Source organism: Xenopus tropicalis, chromosome 8 (assembly GCF_000004195.4).
Source record: "Xenopus tropicalis strain Nigerian chromosome 8, UCB_Xtro_10.0, whole genome shotgun sequence".
Lineage (NCBI taxonomy): Eukaryota > Metazoa > Chordata > Amphibia > Anura > Pipidae > Xenopus > Xenopus tropicalis.
In genome coordinates, this window is record NC_030684.2 from 576,972 (window position 1) to 598,190 (window position 21,219).

At 59.7% G+C, this 21,219-nt stretch overlaps 3 protein-coding genes across 3 annotated transcripts; all 3 read right to left on the bottom strand.

Moving 5' to 3' along the window:
• Window positions 1-507: 507 nt before the first annotated feature.
• arhgef3.1 (Rho guanine nucleotide exchange factor (GEF) 3, gene 1) lies at window positions 508-11,870 on the bottom strand. The gene is given in 12 exon segments (NM_001032332.1): window positions 508-942; window positions 1,027-1,216; window positions 1,459-1,629; window positions 3,347-3,604; window positions 3,683-3,759; window positions 5,442-5,538; window positions 7,956-8,018; window positions 8,192-8,356; window positions 8,432-8,539; window positions 8,803-8,856; window positions 10,926-10,983; window positions 11,661-11,870. Coding segments are annotated over 12 exon segments (1,563 nt in total). The 5' UTR covers window positions 11,762-11,870; the 3' UTR covers window positions 508-721.
• A 4,693-nt stretch (window positions 11,871-16,563) lies between these two features.
• Window positions 16,564-21,187, bottom strand: ccdc115 (coiled-coil domain containing 115). The gene is made up of 5 exons (XM_031891325.1): window positions 20,980-21,187; window positions 20,750-20,853; window positions 17,195-17,289; window positions 16,977-17,117; window positions 16,564-16,826 (listed from the first exon to the last, which is right to left on the bottom strand). The coding sequence occupies exons 1-5, from the start codon at window positions 21,100-21,102 to the stop codon at window positions 16,687-16,689; spliced, it is 603 nt and encodes a 200-aa protein (XP_031747185.1). The 5' UTR covers window positions 21,103-21,187; the 3' UTR covers window positions 16,564-16,686.
• LOC116406687 lies at window positions 17,299-19,393 on the bottom strand. The gene is made up of 2 exons (XM_031891324.1): window positions 19,241-19,393; window positions 17,299-19,059 (listed from the first exon to the last, which is right to left on the bottom strand). The coding sequence occupies exon 2, from the start codon at window positions 18,743-18,745 to the stop codon at window positions 17,696-17,698; it is 1,050 nt and encodes a 349-aa protein (XP_031747184.1). The 5' UTR covers window positions 18,746-19,059; window positions 19,241-19,393; the 3' UTR covers window positions 17,299-17,695.
• Window positions 21,188-21,219: the final 32 nt, after the last annotated feature.

Sequence of the window (21,219 nt, forward strand, 5' to 3'; positions counted from 1 at the left end):
CACACTTACACCCAGGGGCCACTCCCAGGCCCCCCTACAATACTAATCCCTGGGGCCACACTTACACCCAGGGGCCACTCCCAGGCCCCCCTACAATACTAATCCCTGGGGCCACACTTACACCCAGGGGCCACTCCCAGGCCCCCCTACAATTACTAATCCCTGGGGCCACACTTACACCCAGGGGCCACTCCCAGGCCCCCCTACAGTACTAATCCCTGGGGCCACACTTACACCCAGGGGCCACTCCCAGGCCCCCCTACAATACTAATCCCTGGGGCCACACTTACACCCAGGGGCCACTCCCAGGCCCCCCTACAATACTAATCCCTGGGGCCACATTTACACCCAGGGGCCACTCCCAGGCCCCCCTACAATACTAATCCCTGGGGCCACACTTACACCCAGGGGCCACTCCCAGGCCCCCCTACAGTACTAATCCCTGGGGCCACACTTACACCCAGGGGCCACTCCCAGGGTTTGTACCCGGATAGACGGAAACCAAGGTTGAAAAAATAGGAAAGATTTATTTTAAATACAGTGAAAGGCTGACGGGGGGGCGGGTTCTGGGGCGCAGGGGGGGGGGGTTCTGGGCGCAGGGGGGGCGGGTTCTGGGGCGCAGGGGGGGCGGGTTCTGGGGCGCAGGAAGCGGCGGGTAAGTGGGTTCAGGGTGGCGCATTACTTGTCACATTCTGTTGCCCTGGGGGGTAAAACCAATGCTTTACCCATCCTCCATTTTCTCACAGTCCTCAATGGAGCTCAGGCTCAGATCAGAGATGTCCACCAGGGTGCAGGGGGGTTCCGGGGGGCCCCCCTGATTGGCCGCCTTGGCCTGGCGGATGCAGCTGACCCACTGCTGCTTATTGAAGGAGTCGTTGGCCTGCAGGGTGTGGGATTGGCCCCGGGACCGGTCCTGGAAACTCACCCGGAAGAAGTTCTTGGCTGGAAAACAAAACACAGCGGTGGGTGTGGCTTATCAGCAGGAAAGGGAGGAGCTTATGGCACTGGGGCAGATAGAATAGTTACCCCGTTCTGTAGCAGGTGTGAAAGCCCCTCGTATGGAGCCCCCCACTCGCACTTCTCCATCGGGCAAGTCCTCCAGAACCAGTTCCTGCAGGGGGATGGGCTGGCGATACACCTGGAACTGCAGCTGATGGTTCTGCGTGATTGGCCGAGTCAGGACCAGGGCCGCCTCAAACAGGAACACCTGGAGCCTCTAGGGGACAGGGGGGCACACAGATCAACCACAAGCCCCTAAATACCCCTCATTCAGGCATCAGTAACAACTGACCAATCAGCACAAGGCCCACCCACGAGGAGCTGCTGAGCACTCCCTTAAGCCACACCCAGGAGGTGCCCTGAGCAGCAGGAGGTGGGCGGTACCATAAGCAGTCAGAAGATTGGATTCAACCCAAACCCCGCCCCCTGTGGCCCTCAGGGCCCGCCCCCCGCACACACCTGGCCCTTGTTGTTCTTGAGCTCCCCATGGCAGTGCAGGAGTCGGGAGGAAGTCACCGCCCCTTCCTCTTGGCTCTCGTACAGGTAGGTCAGCCTCCGCCGGTAGTACTCACACTCAGCCTCCCCCGTCTTGCTGTTAATTAGGCTAACGATGGTTTGGATCATACACACCTGCACACAACCACTAATTAGTGGGGTCAGCATGGAGCATCATGGGTAGAACCTGCCCTGATTGGTGCAGAGCCAGATGGGAGAGAGGATTCTGGGATATACTCTAAGCTGATTGGTTTGTACCCAGTCACATGGGTCATCATGAGAGCCGGAATTCTGGGATATTCCCAGCCTCACTCGGGGGGATACGCCCAGCCTCACTCGGGGGGATACTCCCAGCCTCACTCGGGGGGATACTCGCAGCCTCACTCGGGGGGATACTCCCAGCCTCACTCGGGGGGATACTTGCAGGCCTCACTCGGGGGGATACTCGCAGCCTCACTCGGGGGGATACTCCCAGCCTCACTCGGGGGGATACTCCCAGCCTCACTCGGGGGGATACTCCCAGCCTCACTCGGGGGGATACTCCCAGCCTCACTCGGGGGGATACTCCCAGCCTCACTCGGGGGGATACTCCCAGCCTCACTCGGGGGATACTCCCAGCCTCACTCGGGGGGGATACTCCCAGCCTCACTCGGGGATACTCCCAGCCCCTCGGGGGGATACTCCCAGCCTCACTCGGGGGGATACTCACAGCCTCACTCGGGGGGATACTCACAGCCTCACTCGGGGGGATACTCACAGCCTCACTCAGGGGATACAGCCTGACTCGGGGGATACTCACAGCCTCACTCAGGGGATACTCGCAGCCTCACTCGGGGGGATACTCGCAGCCTCACTCGGGGGGATACTCGCAGCCTCACTCGGGGATACTCACAGCCTCACTCGGGGGATACTCGCAGCCTCACTCGGGGGATACTCACAGCCTCACTCGGGGGATACTCACAGCCTCACTCGGGGGATACTCACAGCCTCACTCGGGGGATACTCACAGCCTCACTCGGGGGGATACTCACAGCCTCACTCGGGGGGATACTCACAGCCTCACTCGGGGATACTCGCAGCCTCACTCGGGGGATACTCGCAGCCTCACTCGGGGGGATACTCACAGCCTCACTCGGGGGATACTCACAGCCTCACTCGGGGGATACTCGCAGCCTCACTCGGGGGGATACTCGCAGCCTCACTCGGGGGGATACTCACAGCCTCACTCGGGGGATACTCACAGCCTCACTCGGGGGATACTCACAGCCTGACTCGGGGGATACTCGCAGCCTCACTCGGGGGGATACTCACAGCCTCACTCGGGGGATACAGCCTCACTCGGGGATACTCACAGCCTCACTCAGGGGATACAGCCTCACTCAGGGGGATACTCACAGCCTCACTCGGGGGATACTCGCAGCCTCACTCGGGGGGATACTCACAGCCTCACTCAGGGGATACAGCCTCACTCAGGGGATACTCACAGTCTCACTCAGGGGGATACTCACAGCCTCACTCAGGGGGATACTCACAGCCTCACTCAGGGGGATACTCACAGCCTCACTCAGGGGGATACTCACAGCCTCACTCGGGGGGATACTCACAGCCTCACTCGGGGGGATACTCACAGCCTCACTCGGGGGGATACTCACAGCCTCACTCAGGGGGATACTCACAGCCTCACTCGGGGGGATACTCACAGCCTCACTCAGGGGGATACTCACAGCCTCACTCGGGGGGATACTCACAGCCTCACTCAGGGAATACAGCCTGACTCGGGGGATACTCCCAGCCTCACTCAGGGGATACAGCCTCACTCAGGGGATACTCAGCCTGACTCAGGGATACTCACAGCCTCCCCCAGCGGTGTATAGTCAGGATGTTCTGGGCCCGTGTGCTTGAGCAGCTCTTTGAGCAGAAGGGGGTACTTGACGAGGCGGCTCCGGGGCAGATCCAGGAAGCTCCAGACGTCCAACTTGCGGCTAAAGGCCGACTCCTGGCACAAGCGCAGGAAGTTCTGGACGGCGGCACAGCGCCTCTTGTGGTCCAGCAGGGACTTAGCGGCCACTTGGTTGCAGCAGTAGGTCTTGTAGGCATGGAGACAGGGCAGCTATCGGGGCAGAAGGTGTGTGTGACTGGGCAGGGGCAGATAGGGGCAGGTAGGCACCATGAATAGAGCATTACTCACCCAGTCCAACATGGTCGGCCCAATTACCTCCAACGTACCATCCTCCCGCCTCAACTTCAGGAGCCGCTCCAGGAGATCTGAGAGGCAGGGGCAGCGGGTTAGGGGGTCTCTCTTGCCCCCTGTGCCCCTATACAGGCCCTGGGGTAACTATACCTACTGCCCCTATACAGGCCCTGGGGTAACTATACCTACTGCCCCTATACAGGCCCTGGGGTAACTATACCTACTGCCCCTATACAGGCCCTGGGGTAACTATACCTACTGCCCCTATACAGGCCCTGGGGTAACTATACCTACTGCCCCTATACAGGCCCTGGGTAACAATACCTACTGCCCCTATACAGGCCCTGGGGTAACTATACCTACTGCCCCTATACAGGCCCTGGGGTAACTATACCTACTGCCCCTATACAGGCCCTGGGGTAACTATACCTACTGCCCCTATACAGGCCCTGGGGTAACTATACCTACTGCCCCTATACAGGCCCTGGGGTAACTATACCTACTGCCCCTAGACAGGCCCTGGGTAACTATACCTACTGCCCCTATACAGGCCCTGGGGTACCTATACCTACTGCCCCTAGACAGGCCCTGGGGTACCTATACCTACTGCCCCTAGACAGGCCCTGGGGTAACTATACCTACTGCCCCTAGACAGGCCCTGGGGTACCTATACCTACTGCCCCTATACAGGCCCTGGGGTAACTATACCTACTGGCCCTATACAGGCCCTGGGGTAACTATACCTACTGCCCCTAGACAGGCCCTGGGGTAACTATACCTACTGGCCCTATACAGGCCCTGGGGTAACTATACCTACTGCCCCTAGACAGGCCCTGGGGTAACTATACCTACTGCCCCTATACAGGCCCTGGGGTAACTATACCTACTGCCCCTATACAGGGCCCTGGGGTAACTATACTACTGCCCCTATACAGGCCCTGGGGTAACTATACCTACTGCCCTATACAGGCCCTGGGGTAACTATACCTACTGCCCCTAGACAGGCCCTGGGGTAACTATACCTACTGCCCCTATACAGGCCCTGGGGTAACTATACCTACTGCCCCTATACAGGCCCTGGGGTAACTATACCTACTGCCCCTATACAGGCCCTGGGGTAACTATACCTACTGCCCCTATACAGGCCCTGGGGTAACTATACCTACTGCCCTAGACAGGCCCTGGGGTAACTATACCTACTGCCCCTATACAGGCCCTGGGGTAACTATACCTACTGCCCCTATACAGGCCCTGGGGTAACTGTGCCCTGAGGGGGCTCCCGTATACCTACTGCCCCTATACAGGCCCTGGGGTAACTATACCTACTGCCCCTATACAGGCCCTGGGGTAACTATACCTACTGCCCCTATACAGGCCCTGGGGTAACTATACCTACTGCCCCTAGACAGGCCCTGGGGTAACTATACCTACTGCCCCTATACAGGCCCTGGGGTAACTATACCTACTGCCCCTAATACAGGCCCTGGGGTAACTATACCTACTGCCCCTATACAGGCCCTGGGGTAACTATACCTACTGCCCCTATACAGGCCCTGGGGTAACTATACCTACTGCCCCTAGACAGGCCCTGGGGTAACTATACCTACTGCCCCTAGACAGGCCCTGGGGTAACTATACCTACTGCCCCTATACAGGCCCTGGGGTAACTGTGCCCTGAGGGGGCTCCCGTATACCTACTGCCCCTATACAGGCCCTGGGGTAACTGTGCCCTGAGGGTGTTACCCCAATCTCTCACCTTGGTGCAGGGGGGCCAGCGAGTCCAGGATCCCAAAGATCTGCTCCAGCTCCTCCCGGGATAAGATCTCCAGCTTTAACATTGGCTCATAGTAATTCTGGGAGGAGACAGGTGGGGGCAGTTATGTAGGGAGGGGCCAATAGCAGTGGGGAGGAGACAGGTGGGGGGCAGTTTATGTAGGGAGGGGCCAATAGCAGTGGGGAGGAAACAGGTGGGGCAGTTATGTAGGGAGGGGCCAATAGCAGTGGGGAGGAGACAGGTGGGGGCAGTTATGTAGGGAGGGGCCAATAGCAGTGGGGAGGAGACAGGTGGGGCAGTTATGTAGGGAGGGGCCAATAGCAGTGGGGAGGAGACAGGTGGGGGCAGTTATGTAGGGAGGGGCCAATAGCAGTGGGGAGGAAACAGGTGGGGGCAGTTATGTAGGGAGGGGCCAATAGCAGTGGGGAGGAGACAGGTGGGGGCAGTTATGTAGGGAGGGGCCAATAGCAGTGGGGAGGAGACAGGTGGGGGCAGTTATGTAGGGAGGGGCCAATAGCAGTGGGGAGGAGACAGGTGGGGGGCAGTTACGCAGGGAAGGGGTGGGGCAGTTACGCAGAGAGGGGGTGGGGCAGTTATGCAGAGAGGGGGTGGGGCAGTTATGCAGAGAGGGGGCGGGGCAGTTATGCAGGTAGGGGGCGGGGCAGTTACGCAGGGAAGGGGTGGGGGCAGTTACGCAGGGAGGGGGTGGGGCAGTTATGCAGGTAGGGGGTGGGGGCAGTTATGCAGGTAGGGGGCGGGGCAGTTATGCAGGTAGGGGGTGGGGCAGTTACGGCAGGGAGGGGGTGGGGCAGTTATGGCAGGTAGGGGGTGGGGCAGTTATGCAGGTAGGGGGTGGGGCAGTTATGCAGGTAGGGGGTGGGGCAGTTATGCAGGTAGGGGGTGGGGCAGTTATGCAGGGAGGGGGCGGGGCAGTTACGCAGGGAAGGGGCGGGGCAGTTACGGCAGGGAGGGGGTGGGGCAGTTACGCAGGGAAGGGGCGGGGCAGTTACGCAGGGAGGGGGGCGGGGCAGTTACGCAGGTAGGGGGCGGGGCAGTTATGCAGAGAGGGGGTGGGGGCAGTTATGGCAGAGAGGGGGCGGGGCAGTTATGCAGGTAGGGGTGGGGCTGTTATGCAGGGAGGGGGTGGGGCAGTTATGCAGGGAGGGGGCGGGGCAGTTATGCAGGTAGGGGGCGGGGCAGTTATGCAGAGAGGGGGGCGGGGCAGTTATGCAGGTAGGGGGCGGGGCTGTTATGCAGGGAGGGGGTGGGGCAGTTATGCAGGGAGGGGGGTGGGGCAGTTATGCAGGTAGGGGGCGGGGCAGTTATGCAGAGAGGGGGCGGGGCAGTTATGCAGGTAGGGGGTGGGGCTGTTATGCAGGGAGGGGGTGGGGCTGTTATGCAGGGAGGGGGTGGGGCAGTTTATGCAGAGAGGGGGCGGGGCAGTTATGCAGGTAGGGGGTGGGGCAGTTATGCAGAGAGGGGGTGGGGCAGTTATGCAGGGAGGGGGCGGGGCAGTTATGCAGGTAGGGGGGCGGGGCAGTTACGCAGGTAGGGGGCGGGGCAGTTACGCAGGGAGGGGGTGGGGCAGTTATGCAGAGAGGGGGCGGGGCAGTTATGCAGGTAGGGGGTGGGGCTGTTATGCAGGGAGGGGGTGGGGCAGTTATGCAGAGAGGGGGCGGGGCAAGTTATGCAGGTAGGGGGTGGGGCTGTTATGCAGGGAGGGGGTGGGGCAGTTATGCAGGGAGGGGGTGGGGCAGTTATGCAGGTAGGGGGCGGGGCAGTTATGCAGGTAGGGGGCGGGGCAGTTATGCAGGTAGGGGGTGGGGCTGTTATGCAGAGAGGGGGGCGGGGCAGTTATGCAGGTAGGGGGTGGGGGCTGTTATGCAGGGAGGGGGTGGGGCAGTTATGCAGGGAGGGGGTGGGGCAGTTATGCAGGTAGGGGGTGGGGCAGTTATGCAGGTAGGGGGCGGGGCAGTTATGCAGGTAGGGGGCGGGGCAGTTATGCAGAGAGGGGGCGGGGCAGTTATGCAGGAAGGGGGCGGGGCTGTTATGCAGGGAGGGGGCGGGGCTGTTATGCAGGGAGGGGGTGGGGCAGTTATGCAGGTAGGGGGTGGGGGCAGTTATGCAGAGAGGGGGCGGGGCAGTTATGCAGGTAGGGGGCGGGGCAGTTATGCAGAGAGGGGGTGGGGCTGTTATGCAGGGAGGGGGTGGGGCAGTTATGCAGGGAGGGGGTGGGGCAGTTATGCAGGGAGGGGGTGGGGCAGTTATGCAGGGAGGGGGTGGGGCAGTTATGCAGGTAGGGGGCGGGGCAGTTATGCAGAGAGGGGGTGGGGCTGTTATGCAGGGAGGGGGTGGGGCAGTTATGCAGGTAGGGGGCGGGGCAGTTATGCAGAGAGGGGGTGGGGCAGTTATGCAGGTAGGGGGCGGGGCAGTTATGCAGGTAGGGGGCGGGGCAGTTATGCAGGTAGGGGGCGGGGCAGACAGTAGGTTTCTCACCTTTCTGACCAAGTTGAGATCCTCTATGAGTGTGTGCTCCCCCTGCATCAGCTCGAAGATCACCTGGGGGCACAAACAGGCACCGTGTGGGGTTACTGGCCCTGTGGCCCCCAAACTGGAAGCTTTTATCTGCCCCTCCCACATATTCATACCCCATACCCTACAAATTCACAGCTTTCCCCTCCCCTCCTAGCTCCACCCCTTCCCCTCTTAGCCCCGCCCATTTGCCCACCCACCTCCTGCCGTTTGATTTCCCGCGCTGATAGCTCCTCCCCTGCGCTGTCGAAGGTTTCCCGCCACAGCTTGCTGCTCCGCCTCTTGGCCCCGCCCCCAGGCTCCCGGCTGCGGGTTCGGGGAGGGAAGCTGAACAGGCGGCTCTCACTCTTGCAGCCAATGGATTTCTGCCGAGGGAAGATATTGTGAGGGGATTCGCTGCCCCTATAATCCAGGCCACACCCTCGGCCCCTCCCACTTACCTGGATGGACAGGCTGAGTTTCTTTAGGGGCGTGACTTTAGCCGGGGGCGGGGCCACAGATGCAGACAGTGTTTTGGAGACAGGTTTAACCCTCTTGCTGCTGGGCTCCTACATGGCAGAGAGAGGGTTATGGGAAAACTATAGAGCAAAGCACCATGGGAGTTACCCCCCCCCCCCCACTCTCTCACTAATGGGCCCCACAAAGCCACTGTGGCCCTTCCCTACAGGAGAACATGCCCCTAGAGTACAAGCTCTGCAGGCCAGTGTTGCTATGGGCCCTGTGGGTTTCCGTCACATGACAGGAAGTGGCAGAGCTGCACCAATGGGACCTCAGATACAGGTAAGTGGCTTCTCCCCCAGTCACTACTTACCTTCTCCTCTGCCACCTGGCCTGGGGGGGGCTCCACCTGCTTCCTCCTCTTCAGCTACAGGGGGGCACAAGGGGGGGGTCAGACATGGGCACTGGGGTTCTGCACCCCTAACTCTGAGGCAAGATGGGTAGTAACGCGGGGCTAGCGGGTATAGTAAGGCAAGGGGGGCAGTAACGCGGGGCTAGCGGGTATAGTAAGGCAAGGGGGCAGTAACGCGGGGCTAGCGGGTATAGTAGGCAAGGGGGGCAGTAACGCGGGGCTAGCGGGTATAGTAAGGTAAGGGGGCAGTAACGCGGGGCTAGCGGGTATAGTAAGGCAAGGGGGGCAGTAACGCGGGGCTAGCGGGTATAGTAAGGAAGGGGGCAGTAACGCGGGGCTAGTGGGTATAGTAAGGCAAGGGGCAGTAACGCGGGGGCTAGCGGGTATAGTAAGGCAAGGGGGGGCAGTAACGCGGGGCTAGTGGGTATAGTAAGGCAAGGGGGGCCAGTAACGCGGGCTAGCGGGTATAGTAAGGCAAGGGGGCAGTAACGCGGGGCTAGTGGGTATAGTAAGGCAAGGGGGCAGTAACGTGGGGCTAGCGGGTATAGTAAGGCAAGGGGGGGCAGTAACGCAGGGTAGCGGGTATAGTAAGGCAAGGGGGGCAGTAACGCGGGGCTAGCGGGTATAGTAAGGCAAGGGGGGCAGTAACGCGGGGCTAGCGGGTATAGTAGGCAAGGGGGCAGTAACGCGGGGCTAGTGGGTATAGTAAGGCAAGGGGGGCAGTAACGCGGGGCTAGCGGGTATAGTAAGGCAAGGGGGGCAGTAACGCAGGGCTAGCGGGTATAGTAAGGCAAGGGGGGCAGTAACGCAGGGCTAGCGGGTATAGTAAGGCAAGGGGGGCAGTAACGCGGGGCTAGCGGGTATAGTAAGGCAAGGGGGCAGTAACGCAGGGCTAGCGGGTATAGTAAGGTAAGGGGGGCAGTAACGCAGGGCTAGCGGGTATAGTAAGGCAAGGGAGCAGTAACGCGGGGCTAGCGGGTATAGTAAGGCAAGGGAGCAGTAACCGCGGGGGCTAGCGGTATAGTAAGGCAAGGGGGGCAGTAACGCAGGGCTAGCGGGTATAGTAAGGCAAGGGGGCAGTAACGCGGGGCTAGCGGGTATAGTAAGGCAAGGGGGGCAATAACGCGGGGCTAGCGGGTATAGTAAGGCAAGGGGGGCAGTAACGCGGGGCTAGCGGGTATAGTAAGGCAAGGGGGGCAGTAACGCAGGGCTAGCGGTATAGTAAGGCAAGGGGAGCAGTAACGCGGGGCTAGCGGGTATAGTAAGGCAAGGGGGGCAGTAACGCGGGGCTAGCGGGTATAGTAAGGCAAGGGGGGCAGTAACGCAGGGCTAGCGGGTATAGTAAGGCAAGGGGGGCAGTAACGCAGGGCTAGCGGGTATAGTAAGGCAAGGGGGGCAGTAACGCGGGCTAGCGGGTATAGTAAGGCAAGGGGGGCAGTAACGCAGGGCTAGCGGGTATAGTAAGGCAAGGGGGGCAGTAACGCAGGGCTAGCGGGTATAGTAAGGCAAGGGGGCAGTAACGCAGGGCTAGCGGGTATAGTAAGGCAAGGGGGCAGTAACGCAGGGCTAGCGGGTATAGTAAGGCAAGGGGGGCAGTAACGCAGGGCTAGCGGGTATAGTAAGGCAAGGGGGGCAGTAAACGCGGGGCTAGCGGGTATAGTAAGGCAAGGGGGGCAGTAACGCGGGGCTAGCGGGTATAGTAAGGCAAGGGGGCAGTAACGCAGGTAGCGGGTATAGTAAGGCAAGGGGGGCAGTAACGCGGGCTAGCGGTATAGTAAGGCAAGGGGGGCAGTAACGCGGGGCTAGCGGGTATAGTAAGGCAAGGGAGCAGTAACGCGGGGCTAGCGGGTATAGTAAGGCAAGGGGGGGGCAGTAACGGCGGGGACTAGCGGGTATAGTAAGGCAAGGGGGGGCAGTTAACGCAGGGCTAGCGGGTATAGTAAGGCAAGGGGGGGCAGTAACGCGGGGCTAGCGGGTATAGTAAGGCAAGGGGGCAGTAACGCAGGGCTAGCGGGTATAGTAAGGCAAGGGGGGCAGTAACGCAGGGCTAGCGGGTATAGTAAGGCAAGGGGGGGCATACATACCCCAGAGCTCTCAGACAGGGACCCCGAGGTGTAGGATCGCTCCCTCTGCACAGGGATCCTGTGGGTGACAATCGGGTTACTGGGAAGGGACAATATGGGGGGGAAGGGAGACCCCCTATCTGCCCTGCTACTCACTCCTGCCCGGGGGGCAATAATGCACAGAGTAACTGATAGAAATGATAATTGTTCCTCTGAGCCCCCCGTCCCCCATACCAACCTGCCTCAGAGGGGGTAAATTCCTCCCACAGTTGCCCCCCCATACCAACCTGCCTCAGAGGGGGTAAATTCCTCCCACAGTTGCCCCCCCATACCAACCTGCCTCAGAGGTGGTAAATTCCTCCCACAGTTGCCCCCCCATACCAACCTGCCTCAGAGGGGGTAAATTCCTCCCACAGTTGCCCCCCCCATACCAACCTGCCTCAGAGGGGGTAAGTTCCTCCCACAGTTGCCCCCGTCCCCCATACCAACCTGCCCCAGAATGGGGTAAGTTCCTCCCACAGTTGCCCCGTCCCCATACCAACCTGCCTCAGAAGGGGTAAGTTCCTCCCCCAGTTGCCCCCATCCCTCATACCAACCTGCCCCAGAATGGGGTAAGTTCCTCCCCCAGTTGCCCCCGTCCCCCATACCAACCTGCCCCAGAAGGGGTAAGTTCCTCCCCCAGTTGCCCCCGTCCCCCATACCAACCTGCCCCAGAATGGGGTAAGTTCCTCCCCCAGTTGCCCCTGTCCCCCATACCATGATTCAGTCTCCTCCTTCTCTTCGGGTCCCTCAGACTCGTCCATGGCGCAGCCTCTTGGGGCAGTGACCCCCCTAACAATGGAACCCCCTGTTGCCATGGTGCCCCCTGTCGGGCCCCCCGAGACCCCGGCGAGTGTCCCGGTTGCAGCGGGTGCCTGAGTGCTCCCACCAGAGCTCGGGGTGCAGAGGCAGCGACATTTCCTCCCCTGACCGCCACTTCCTGTTACTGGCAGCCGCCCCACTGCTCTGTGGTCTGGGGCGCTCACATCACTTCCTGCTGCAGGGGAGTTACCATGGTAACGGCTGGGACAGGTCTTACTGCAACTCCCAGCACCTAGCGACAGTCTGAGCCAATGGGGATTGGAGAGATTCTGAGAGTTACAGTTCAACAAAACATTCTGGGAGGGGGGCGGATACTGAGTCTGAGCCTCAAATGGGAGGGGCTTTACGCACCCAGGTGTCCGGTTCCCCAGGTGAGTCTGTGAGTGACTGAGGCCCTTACTGCCTTGGGCTGATATAGTCTCAGGGGTTCTCTAGTTCAACAATTCCAAAGGACAGTAGAGGCAGAGCTCTGGGAATGACATGCAGAGCGGGGGTTGGGCGGGGGTTGGACATAGGTTGGGCGGGGGATGAGCAGAGGTTGGGCGGGGGTTGGACATGGGTTGGCGGGGGTTGGACATAGGTTGGGCGGGGGATGAGCAGAGGTTGGGCGGGGGTTGGACATGGGTTGGGCGGGGGTTGGACATGGGTTGGGGCGGGGGTTGGACATGGGTTTGGGCGGGGGTTGGACATGGGTTGGGCGGGGGTTGGACATAGGTTGGGCGGGGTTGGACATAGGTTGGACAGAGGGGGGTTGGGCGGGGGTTGGACATAGGTTGGGCGGGGGTTGGACATAGGTTGGGCGGGGGTTGGACATAGGTTGGACAGAGGGGGGTTGGACATAGGTTGGACAGAGGGGGGTTGGGCGGGGGTTGGACATAGGTTGGACAGAGGGGGGTTGGGCAGAGGCTGTCAATTTTGATGACATCAGCTCAAAGCTTAATTTGCAGCATCTTATCTCCCACTTACTGTCAGTATCAGATAAACCCCCTAATTATGTGCCCCGGGGGCCCCTGATACCCAGTGTGTATAGGGCAGTGAGATACGAGTGGGGGGAAGCCATCCAGGCGCAGTACTGATAGTGCCCAGGGGGGGCAGTGGGATACGAGTGGGGGGGGAAGCCATCCAGGCGCAGTACTGATAGTGCCCAGGGGGGGCAATGAGATACGAGTGGGGGGGGGGAAGCCATTCAGGCGCAATACTGATAGTGCCCCAGGGGGGGCAATGAGATACGAGTGGGGGGGAAGCCATCCAGGCGCAGTACTGATAGTGCCCAGGGGGGGCAATGAGATACGAGTGGGGGGGGGAAGCCATTCAGGCGCAGTACTGATAGTGCCCAGGGGGGCAATGAGATACGAGTGGGGGGGGGAAGCCATTCAGGCGCAATACTGATAGTGCCCAGGGGGGCAATGAGATACGAGTGGGGGGGGGAAGCCATTCAGGCGCAATACTGATAGTGCCCAGGGGGGGCAGTGAGAATACGAGTGGGGGGGAAGCCATCCAGGCGCAGTACTGATAGTGCCCAGGGGGCGCAGTGAGATACGAGTGGGGGGGGGGGAAGCCATTCAGGCGCAATACTGATAGTGCCCAGGGGGGGCAGTGAGATACGAGTGGGGGGGAGCCATTCAGGCGCAGTACTGATAGTGCCCAGGGGGGGCAGTGAGATACGAGTGGGGGGGGGGAAAGCCATTCAGGCGCAATACTGATAGTGCCCAGGGGGGGCAGTGAGATACGAGTGGGGGGGGAAGCCATCCAGGCGCAGTACTGATAATGCCCAGGGGGGGCAGTGGGATACGAGTGGGGGGGGGGAGCCATCCAGCGCAGTACTGATAGTGCCCAGGGGGGGCAGTGAGATACGAGTGGGGGGGGAGCCATTCAGGCGCAGTACTGATAGTGCCCAGGGGGGCAGTGAGATACGAGTGGGGGGGAGCCATTCAGGCGCAGTACTGATAATGCCCAGGGGGGGCAGTGAGATACGAGTGGGGGGGGAGCCATTCAGGTGCAGTACTGATAATGCCCAGGGGGGGCAGTGAGATACGAGTGGGGGGGAGCCATTCAGGCGCAGTACTGATAATGCCCAGGGGGGCAGTGAGATACGAGTGGGGGGGGGGAGCCATTCAGGTGCAGTACTGATAGTGCCCAGGGGGGGCAGTGAGATACGAGTGGGGGGGGAGCCATTCAGGTGCAGTACTGATAGTGCCCAGGGGGGGCAGTGAGATACGAGTGGGGGGGGGAGCCATTCAGGTGCAGTACTGATAGTGCCCAGGGGGGGCAGTGAGATACGAGTGGGGGGGGAGCCATCCAGGCGCAGTACTGATAGTGCCCAGGGGGGGGCAGTGAGATACGAGTGGGGGGGGGGAAGCCATTCAGGCGCAATACTGATAGTGCCCAGGGGGGGCAGTGAGATACGAGTGGGGGGGGGAAGCATCCAGGCGCAGTACTGATAATGCCCAGGGGGGGCAGTGGGATACGAGTGGGGGGGGGAGGCCATCCAGGCGCAGTACTGATAGTGCCCAGGGGGGGCAGTGAGATACGAGTGGGGGGGGAGCCATTCAGGCGCAGTACTGATAGTGCCCAGGGGGGCAGTGAGATACGAGTGGGGGGGGAGCCATTCAGGCGCAGTACTGATAATGCCCAGGGGGGGCAGTGAGATACGAGTGGGGGGGAGCCATTCAGGTGCAGTACTGATAATGCCCAGGGGGGCAGTGAGATACGAGTGGGGGGGGAGCCATTCAGGCGCAGTACTGATAATGCCCAGGGGGGGCAGTGAGATACGAGTGGGGGGGGGGAGCCATTCAGGTGCAGTACTGATAATGCCCAGGGGGGGCAGTGAGATACGAGTGGGGGGGGAGCCATTCAGGCGCAGTACTTGATAATGCCCAGGGGGGCAGTGAGATACGAGTGGGGGGGGGAGCCATTCAGGTGCAGTACTGATAGTGCCCAGGGGGGGCAGTGAGATACGAGTGGGGGGGGAGCCATTCAGGTGCAGTACTGATAGTGCCCAGGGGGGCAGTGAGATACGAGTGGGGGGGGAGCCATCCAGGCGCAGTACTGATAGTGCCCAGGGGGGGCAGTGAGATACGAGTGGGGGGGGAGCCATCCAGGCGCAGTACTGATAGTGCCCAGGGGGGGGCAGTGAGATACGAGTCGGGGGGGAGCCATCCAGGCGCAGTACTGATAGTGCCCAGGGGGGGCAGTGAGATACGAGTGGGGGGGAGCCATCCAGGCGCAGTACTGATAATGCCCCAGGGGGGGGCAGTGAGATACGAGTGGGGGGGGGAAGCCATCCAGGCGCAGTACTGATAATGCCCAGGGGGGGCAGTGGGATACGAGTGGGGGGGGGAGCCATCCAGGCGCAGTACTGATAGTGCCCAGGGGGGGCAGTGAGATACGAGTGGGGGGGGAGCCATCCAGGCGCAGTACTGATAGTGCCCAGGGGGGGCAGTGAGATACGAGTGGGGGGGAGCCATCCAGGCGCAGTACTGATAGTGCCCAGGGGGGGCAGTGAGATACGAGTGGGGGGGGGAGCCATCCAGGCGCAGTACTGATAATGCCCAGGGGGGGCAGTGAGATACGAGTGGGGGGGAGCCATTCAGGCGCAGTACTGATAGTGCCCAGGGGGGGCAGTGGGATACGAGTGGGGGGGGGGAGCCATCCAGGCGCAGTACTGATAGTGCCCAGGGGGGGCAGTGGGATACGAGTGGGGGGGGAGCCATCCAGGCGCAGTACTGATAATGCCCAGGAGGGGCAGTGGGATACGAGTGGGGGGAGGGAAGCCATTCAGGCGCAGTACTGATAATGCCCAGAGGGGGCAGTGCCAGTCGGTAGGTCCCACTTGCCTCACACACACAGTTCCCACAGGCCGTTCTGCCACTTTGGCTGATTCTTCCCCTTAGTGCCCCCCATTGTCTAAACACTCCTCCCCCTACAGGTTTAGGGGTACAACACCCAAACTCCCTACACCCTATAGGGGAGCAGGCTGCCTGTGTGTATCTAAGGGATCCCGCCCCCCAGCTTTTTGTGGCTCCGCCCCGAACCCCCCAATTTTCTCACTGACTGTGACAGGGAAGATTATCAAACTGCTGCCGCACTTACAGCTGTGAGGCCACACCCCCCAAACATGAATCACATGGCCATGGGCTCAGCCTATGAAAATAGGATGATTGTTGGATGCCCAAAAGTGGGCGGAGCCACCAACAGCCAATCACATTTCACCTATTTACTTTCAATGGGGAAGGGTAAAATGCTGCCCCACAATGAATGCCTGAGGCCCCAAACTTTGCTGAGTTGGTCACTGGGGGGGGGGGGCTGCAGTTCCAAAATAGGAAAAGTGGGTTGGGCCACTAACAGCCAATCAGATTCCATCCATTGAATTTCATTGGTTTAAATATAAAATGCTGCCGTTCCCACACTGTTTATGCCCCAGGGTGCCCCCTGTTTGTCACTGGGTGACTTCCACTCAAGGTTAGAAAAAGGGGGTGGAGCCACCAACCGCCAATCAGATGTCGTTGACTTTCAGTGGGGAAATGTAAGTTGCTGCCAGTCAGACACCATTAAACCCCGGGGCCCCAAAGTTTGCAGTGGTTTTTACTGTATAACTGGGGTCCAAGGTCAGAGAAAGTGGGCGGAGCCCATTCAGTGATGTCATGTTTTTCAACCCAACATGAAGTTTGTTCTCAAACTCCCCTTTCTAGTTATTACTAACTGTATCTGTAACGCCCCCCCCCCCCAGCACTGTACAATAAGGGGGTTAAAGGGAAACTAACCCTATACAAGGGCACATAGAAGGGCGGAGTCTTCATTCAGTACAAGAGACTTTATTGAATAGCAGCGCAATGAGCACTCAGGAGCAGCACGGAGGGGAGGGGCTCTGGGGCCTCAGGCCATTGGGTCACACCTCCCCGTGCTATTTGCCAGTATCCAATCAGTGTGCCAGGCCTGGCTCCGCCCCTGAGTATCTCTGAGCCAACAGCTGCTGTTTCTCAGCCAGTAGGAGGCGCCACTCTCTCTGGGTCGTATCGACGCTGCTCTGCAATGAGGCCACTTCAGCAGCCAATAGGATTCCTGGGAGGAGAAAGAGTCCTGATTAGACATTTGGCAGGGAGTAATGCCCCACCCCCCCCATAGGGTTCTTCACCCCCGGTGACAGCCAATAGGAGCAGCCCATAGAGACTGGCAGTCACTAAGCCCCGCCCCCCAGTCCCACATACCCACCCTCTCGGAATGTGCTCTGGGCCTGGCGCAGACTCTGCGGTACCAACACCCCGAACCAGCGCAGCGGGTCCTGCCCCGGGCTCTCCGTGTGGCCCCTGGGAGGCTTTGGGGGGTCAGTGGGGCCCCTGCGGTGCCTCAGCCCTGGGACAAAGGGAAGAAGGGAAATTACTGGCGGCTCAGTCACAATCAACATCCAATAGGAAGACACGCCCCCTTACCTGGCTGATCCAATGAGCCGATTTCCTCCACATTCTGAGACTCCGCCTCCTGGCGCTTTATATGGAACTGGGTGTGTCCCTCCTCCTCTGCAGCGCTGTGTCCCAGCAGCCAATGGGAAGGGAAGGGAGGGGCGTTATTATAATAATGATGGATCTCTCTGCCCCAGCAGCCAATGGGAAGGGGCGGGGCGTTAGTATAATAATGATGGATCTCTATGCCCCAGCAGCCAATGGGAAGGGAAGGGGCGGGGCATTGATATAATAATGACGGATCTCTCTGCCCCAGCAGCCAATGGGAAGGGAAGGGGCGGGGCATTGATATAATAATGAGGGATCGCTCTGCCCCAGCAGCCAATGGGAAGGGAAGGGGCGGGGCATTGATATAATAATGACGGATCGCTCTGCCCCAGCAGCCAATGGGAAGGGAAGGGGCGGGGCATTGATATAATAATGACGGCTCTCTCTGCCCCAGCAGCCAATGGGAAGGGAAGGGGCGGGGCGTTAGTATAATAATGACGGATCTCTCTGCCCCAGCAGCCAAAGGGAAGGGGCGGGACATTGATATAATAATGACGGATCTCTCTGCCCCAGCAGCCAATGGGAAGGGAAGGGGCGGGGCATTGATATAATAATGACGGATCTCTCTGCCCCAGCAGCCAATGGGAAGGGAAGGGGCATTGATATAATAATGACGGATCTCTCTGCCCCAGCAGCCAATGGGAAGGGGCGGGGCATTGATATAATAATGAGGGATCTCTCTGCCCCAGCAGCCAATGGGAAGGGGCGGGGCATTGATATAATAATGACGGATCTCTCTGCCCCAGCAGCCAATGGGAAGGGGCGGGGCATTGATAGAATAATGAGGGATCTCTCTGCCCCAGCAGCCAATGGGAAGGGAAGGGGCGGGGCATTGATAGAATAATGACGGATCTCTCTGCCCCAGCAGCCAATGGGAAGGGGCGGGGCATTGATATAATAATGACGGATCTCTCTGCCCCAGCAGCCAATGGGAAGGGAAGGGGCATTGATATAATAATGAGGGATCTCTCTGCCCCAGCAGCCAATGGGAAGGGGCGGGGCATTGATATAATAATGACGGATCTCTCTGCCCCAGCAGCCAATGGGAAGGGGCGGGGCATTGATAGAATAATGAGGGATCTCTCTGCCCCAGTAGCCAATGGGAAGGGAAGGGGCGGGGCATTGATATAATAATGAGGGATCTCTCTGCCCCAGCAGCCAATGGGAAGGGGCGGGGCATTGATATAATAATGAGGGATCGCTCTGCCCCAGCAGCCAATGGGAAGGGAAGGGGCGGGGCATTGATAGAATAATGACGGATCTCTGCCCCAGCAGCCGAAGGGAAGGGGCGGGGCATTGATATAATAATGACGGATCTCTCTGCCCCAGCAGCCAATGGGAAGGGAAGGGGCATTGATATAATAATGAGGGATCTCTCTGCCCCAGCAGCCAATGGGAAGGGAAGGGGCGGGGCATTGATATAATAATGAGGGATCTCTCTGCCCCAGCAGCCAATGGGAAGGGGCGGGGCATTGATATAATAATGACGGATCTCTCTGCCCCAGCAGCCAATGGGAAGAGAAGGGGCGGGGCATTGATATAATAATGACGGATCTCTCTGCCCCAGCAGCCAATGGGAAGGGGCGGGGCATTGATATAATAATGAGGGATCTCTCTGCCCCAGCAGCCAATGGGAAGGGGCGGGGCATTGATATAATAATGACGGATCTCTCTGCCCCAGCAGCCAATGGGAAGAGAAGGGGCGGGGCATTGATATAATAATGACGGATCTCTCTGCCCCAGCAGCCAATGGGAAGGGAAGGGGCATTGATATAATAATGAGGGATCTCTCTGCCCCAGCAGCCAATGGGAAGGGGCGGGGCATTGATATAATAATGAGGGATCTCTCTGCCCCAGCAGCCAATGGGAAGGGAAAGGGCGGGGCATTGATATAATAATGAGGGACCTCTCTGCCCCAGCAGCCAATGGGAAGGGAAGGGGCGGGGCATTGATATAATAATGAGGGATCTCTCTGCCCCAGCAGCCAATGGGAAGGGGTGGGGCATTGATATAATAATGACGGATCTCTCTGCCCCAGTGCAGTACAGTAAATACAGAGTAACACACAGACACACGGGGTAAGAAGGGGGTGAGAGTGAGGGGCAGATCCATAGGGGGGTACTTACCCGCTCTGTACCAGGGTGAGGGGCAGATACATAGGGGGCAGATACATAGGGGGTACTTACCCGCTCTGTACCAGAGTGAGGGGCAGATACATAGGGGGGTACTTACATGCTCTGTACCAGGGTGAGGGGCAGATACATAGGGGGGCAGATACATAGGGGGGTACTTACCCGCTCTGTACCAGGGTGAGGGGCAGATACATAGGGGGGTACTTACATGCTCTGTACCAGGGTGAGGGGCAGATACATAGGGGGGGTACTTACATGCTCTGTACCAGGGTGAGGGGCAGATACATAGGGGGGTACTTACATGCTCTGTACCAGGGTGAGGGGCAGATACATAGGGGGGCAGATACATAGGGGGGTACTTACCCGCTCTGTACCAGGGTGAGGGGCAGATACATAGGAGGGGCAGATACATAGGGGGGTACTTACCCGCTCTGTACCAGGGTGAGGGGCAGATACATAGGAGGGGCAGATACATAGGGGGTACTTACCCGCTCTGTACCAGGGTGAGGGGCAGATACATAGGAGGGGCAGATACATAGGGGGGTACTTACCCGCTCTGTACCAGGGTGAGGGGCAGATACATAGGAGGGGCAGATACATAGGGGGCGTACTTACCCGCTCTGTACCAGGGTGAGGGGCAGATACATAGGGATATTAACATGCTCTGTACCAGGGTGAGGGGCAGATACATAGGGGGGGCAGATACATGGGGGGGTACTTACCCGCTCTGTACCAGGGTGAGGGGCAGATACATAGGAGGGGCAGATACATAGGGGGATACTTACCCGCTCTGTACCAGGGTGAGGGGCAGATACATAGGAGGGGCAGATACATAGGGGGGTACTTACCCGCTCTGTACCAGGGTGAGGGGCAGATACATAGGGGGTATTAACATGCTCTGTACCAGGGTGAGGGGCAGATACATAGGGGGGGGCAGATACATGGGGGGGTACTTACCCGCTCTGTACCAGGGTGAGGGGCAGATACATAGGAGGGGCAGATACATAGGGGGATACTTACCCGCTCTGTACCAGGGTGAGGGGCAGATACATAGGAGGGGCAGATACATAGGGGGGTACTTACCCGCTCTGTACCAGGGTGAGGGGCAGATACATAGGGGGTATTAACATGCTCTGTACCAGGGTGAGGGGCAGATACATAGGGGGGGCAGATACATAGGGGGGGCAGATACATGGGGGGGTACTTACCCGCTCTGTACCAGGGTGAGGGGCAGATACATAGGGGGTACTAACATGCTCTGTACCAGGGTGGGGGGCAGATGCATGGGGGGGCAGATGCATGGGGGGGCAGATGCATGGGGGGGCAGATGCATGGGGGTACTTACCGGCTCTGTACCAGGGTGAGGGGCGCCATGTCGGGTCGGTAGTGCAGGGAGCCCACACGCTTGTTCCCCATAGAGTATCGGGCCTGGGAGAGGCACAGCCAGCCCTGGGGGGTAGGAAAGGGTTACACGGGGAGCGCACTAGGGGAACATACACCCCCCCCCCCCCCCCCGGCAGGTAGGTATGAGCCAATCAGCCAGGGGCCCGGGGTGCATGCTGGGAGCTGTAGTACCTGCTCAATGTGTTGGTTGAGCGCTTCCCGCTTGTCCCGCAGACTCTCCAGCTCCTCCATCAGGCGCAGTGTTAGCGCATCCAGCCGCCCGCACAGCAGCGCCACCTCCGTGTCCGACCCCATCCCGACCCACTCACTCACTCACTCCCGGGCCCCTCTGTGCTTCCTACCCACTCACATGACTGCCCAACGCGGAAGCACAGAGCCGGGACATGTCACGGAAACCACTTCCTGTTCGTC

Coding starts and splice junctions, on each gene's coding strand:
- ccdc115 (XM_031891325.1), bottom strand. CDS start 21,102: ATGGGGTCGGACACGGAGGTGGCGCTGCTGTGCGGGCGGCTGGATGCG. Junction 17,118..17,194: donor CGGCTCATTGGATCAGCCAG/GTAAGGGGGCGT, acceptor CCTTTGTCCCAG/GGCTGAGGCACCGCAGGGGC. Junction 16,827..16,976: donor CCAGAGCACATTCCGAGAGG/GTGGGTATGTGG, acceptor TTCTCCTCCCAG/GAATCCTATTGGCTGCTGAA.
- LOC116406687 (XM_031891324.1), bottom strand. CDS start 18,745: ATGCCCCGCCCCTTCCCATTGGCTGCTGGGGCAGAGAGATCCCTCATT.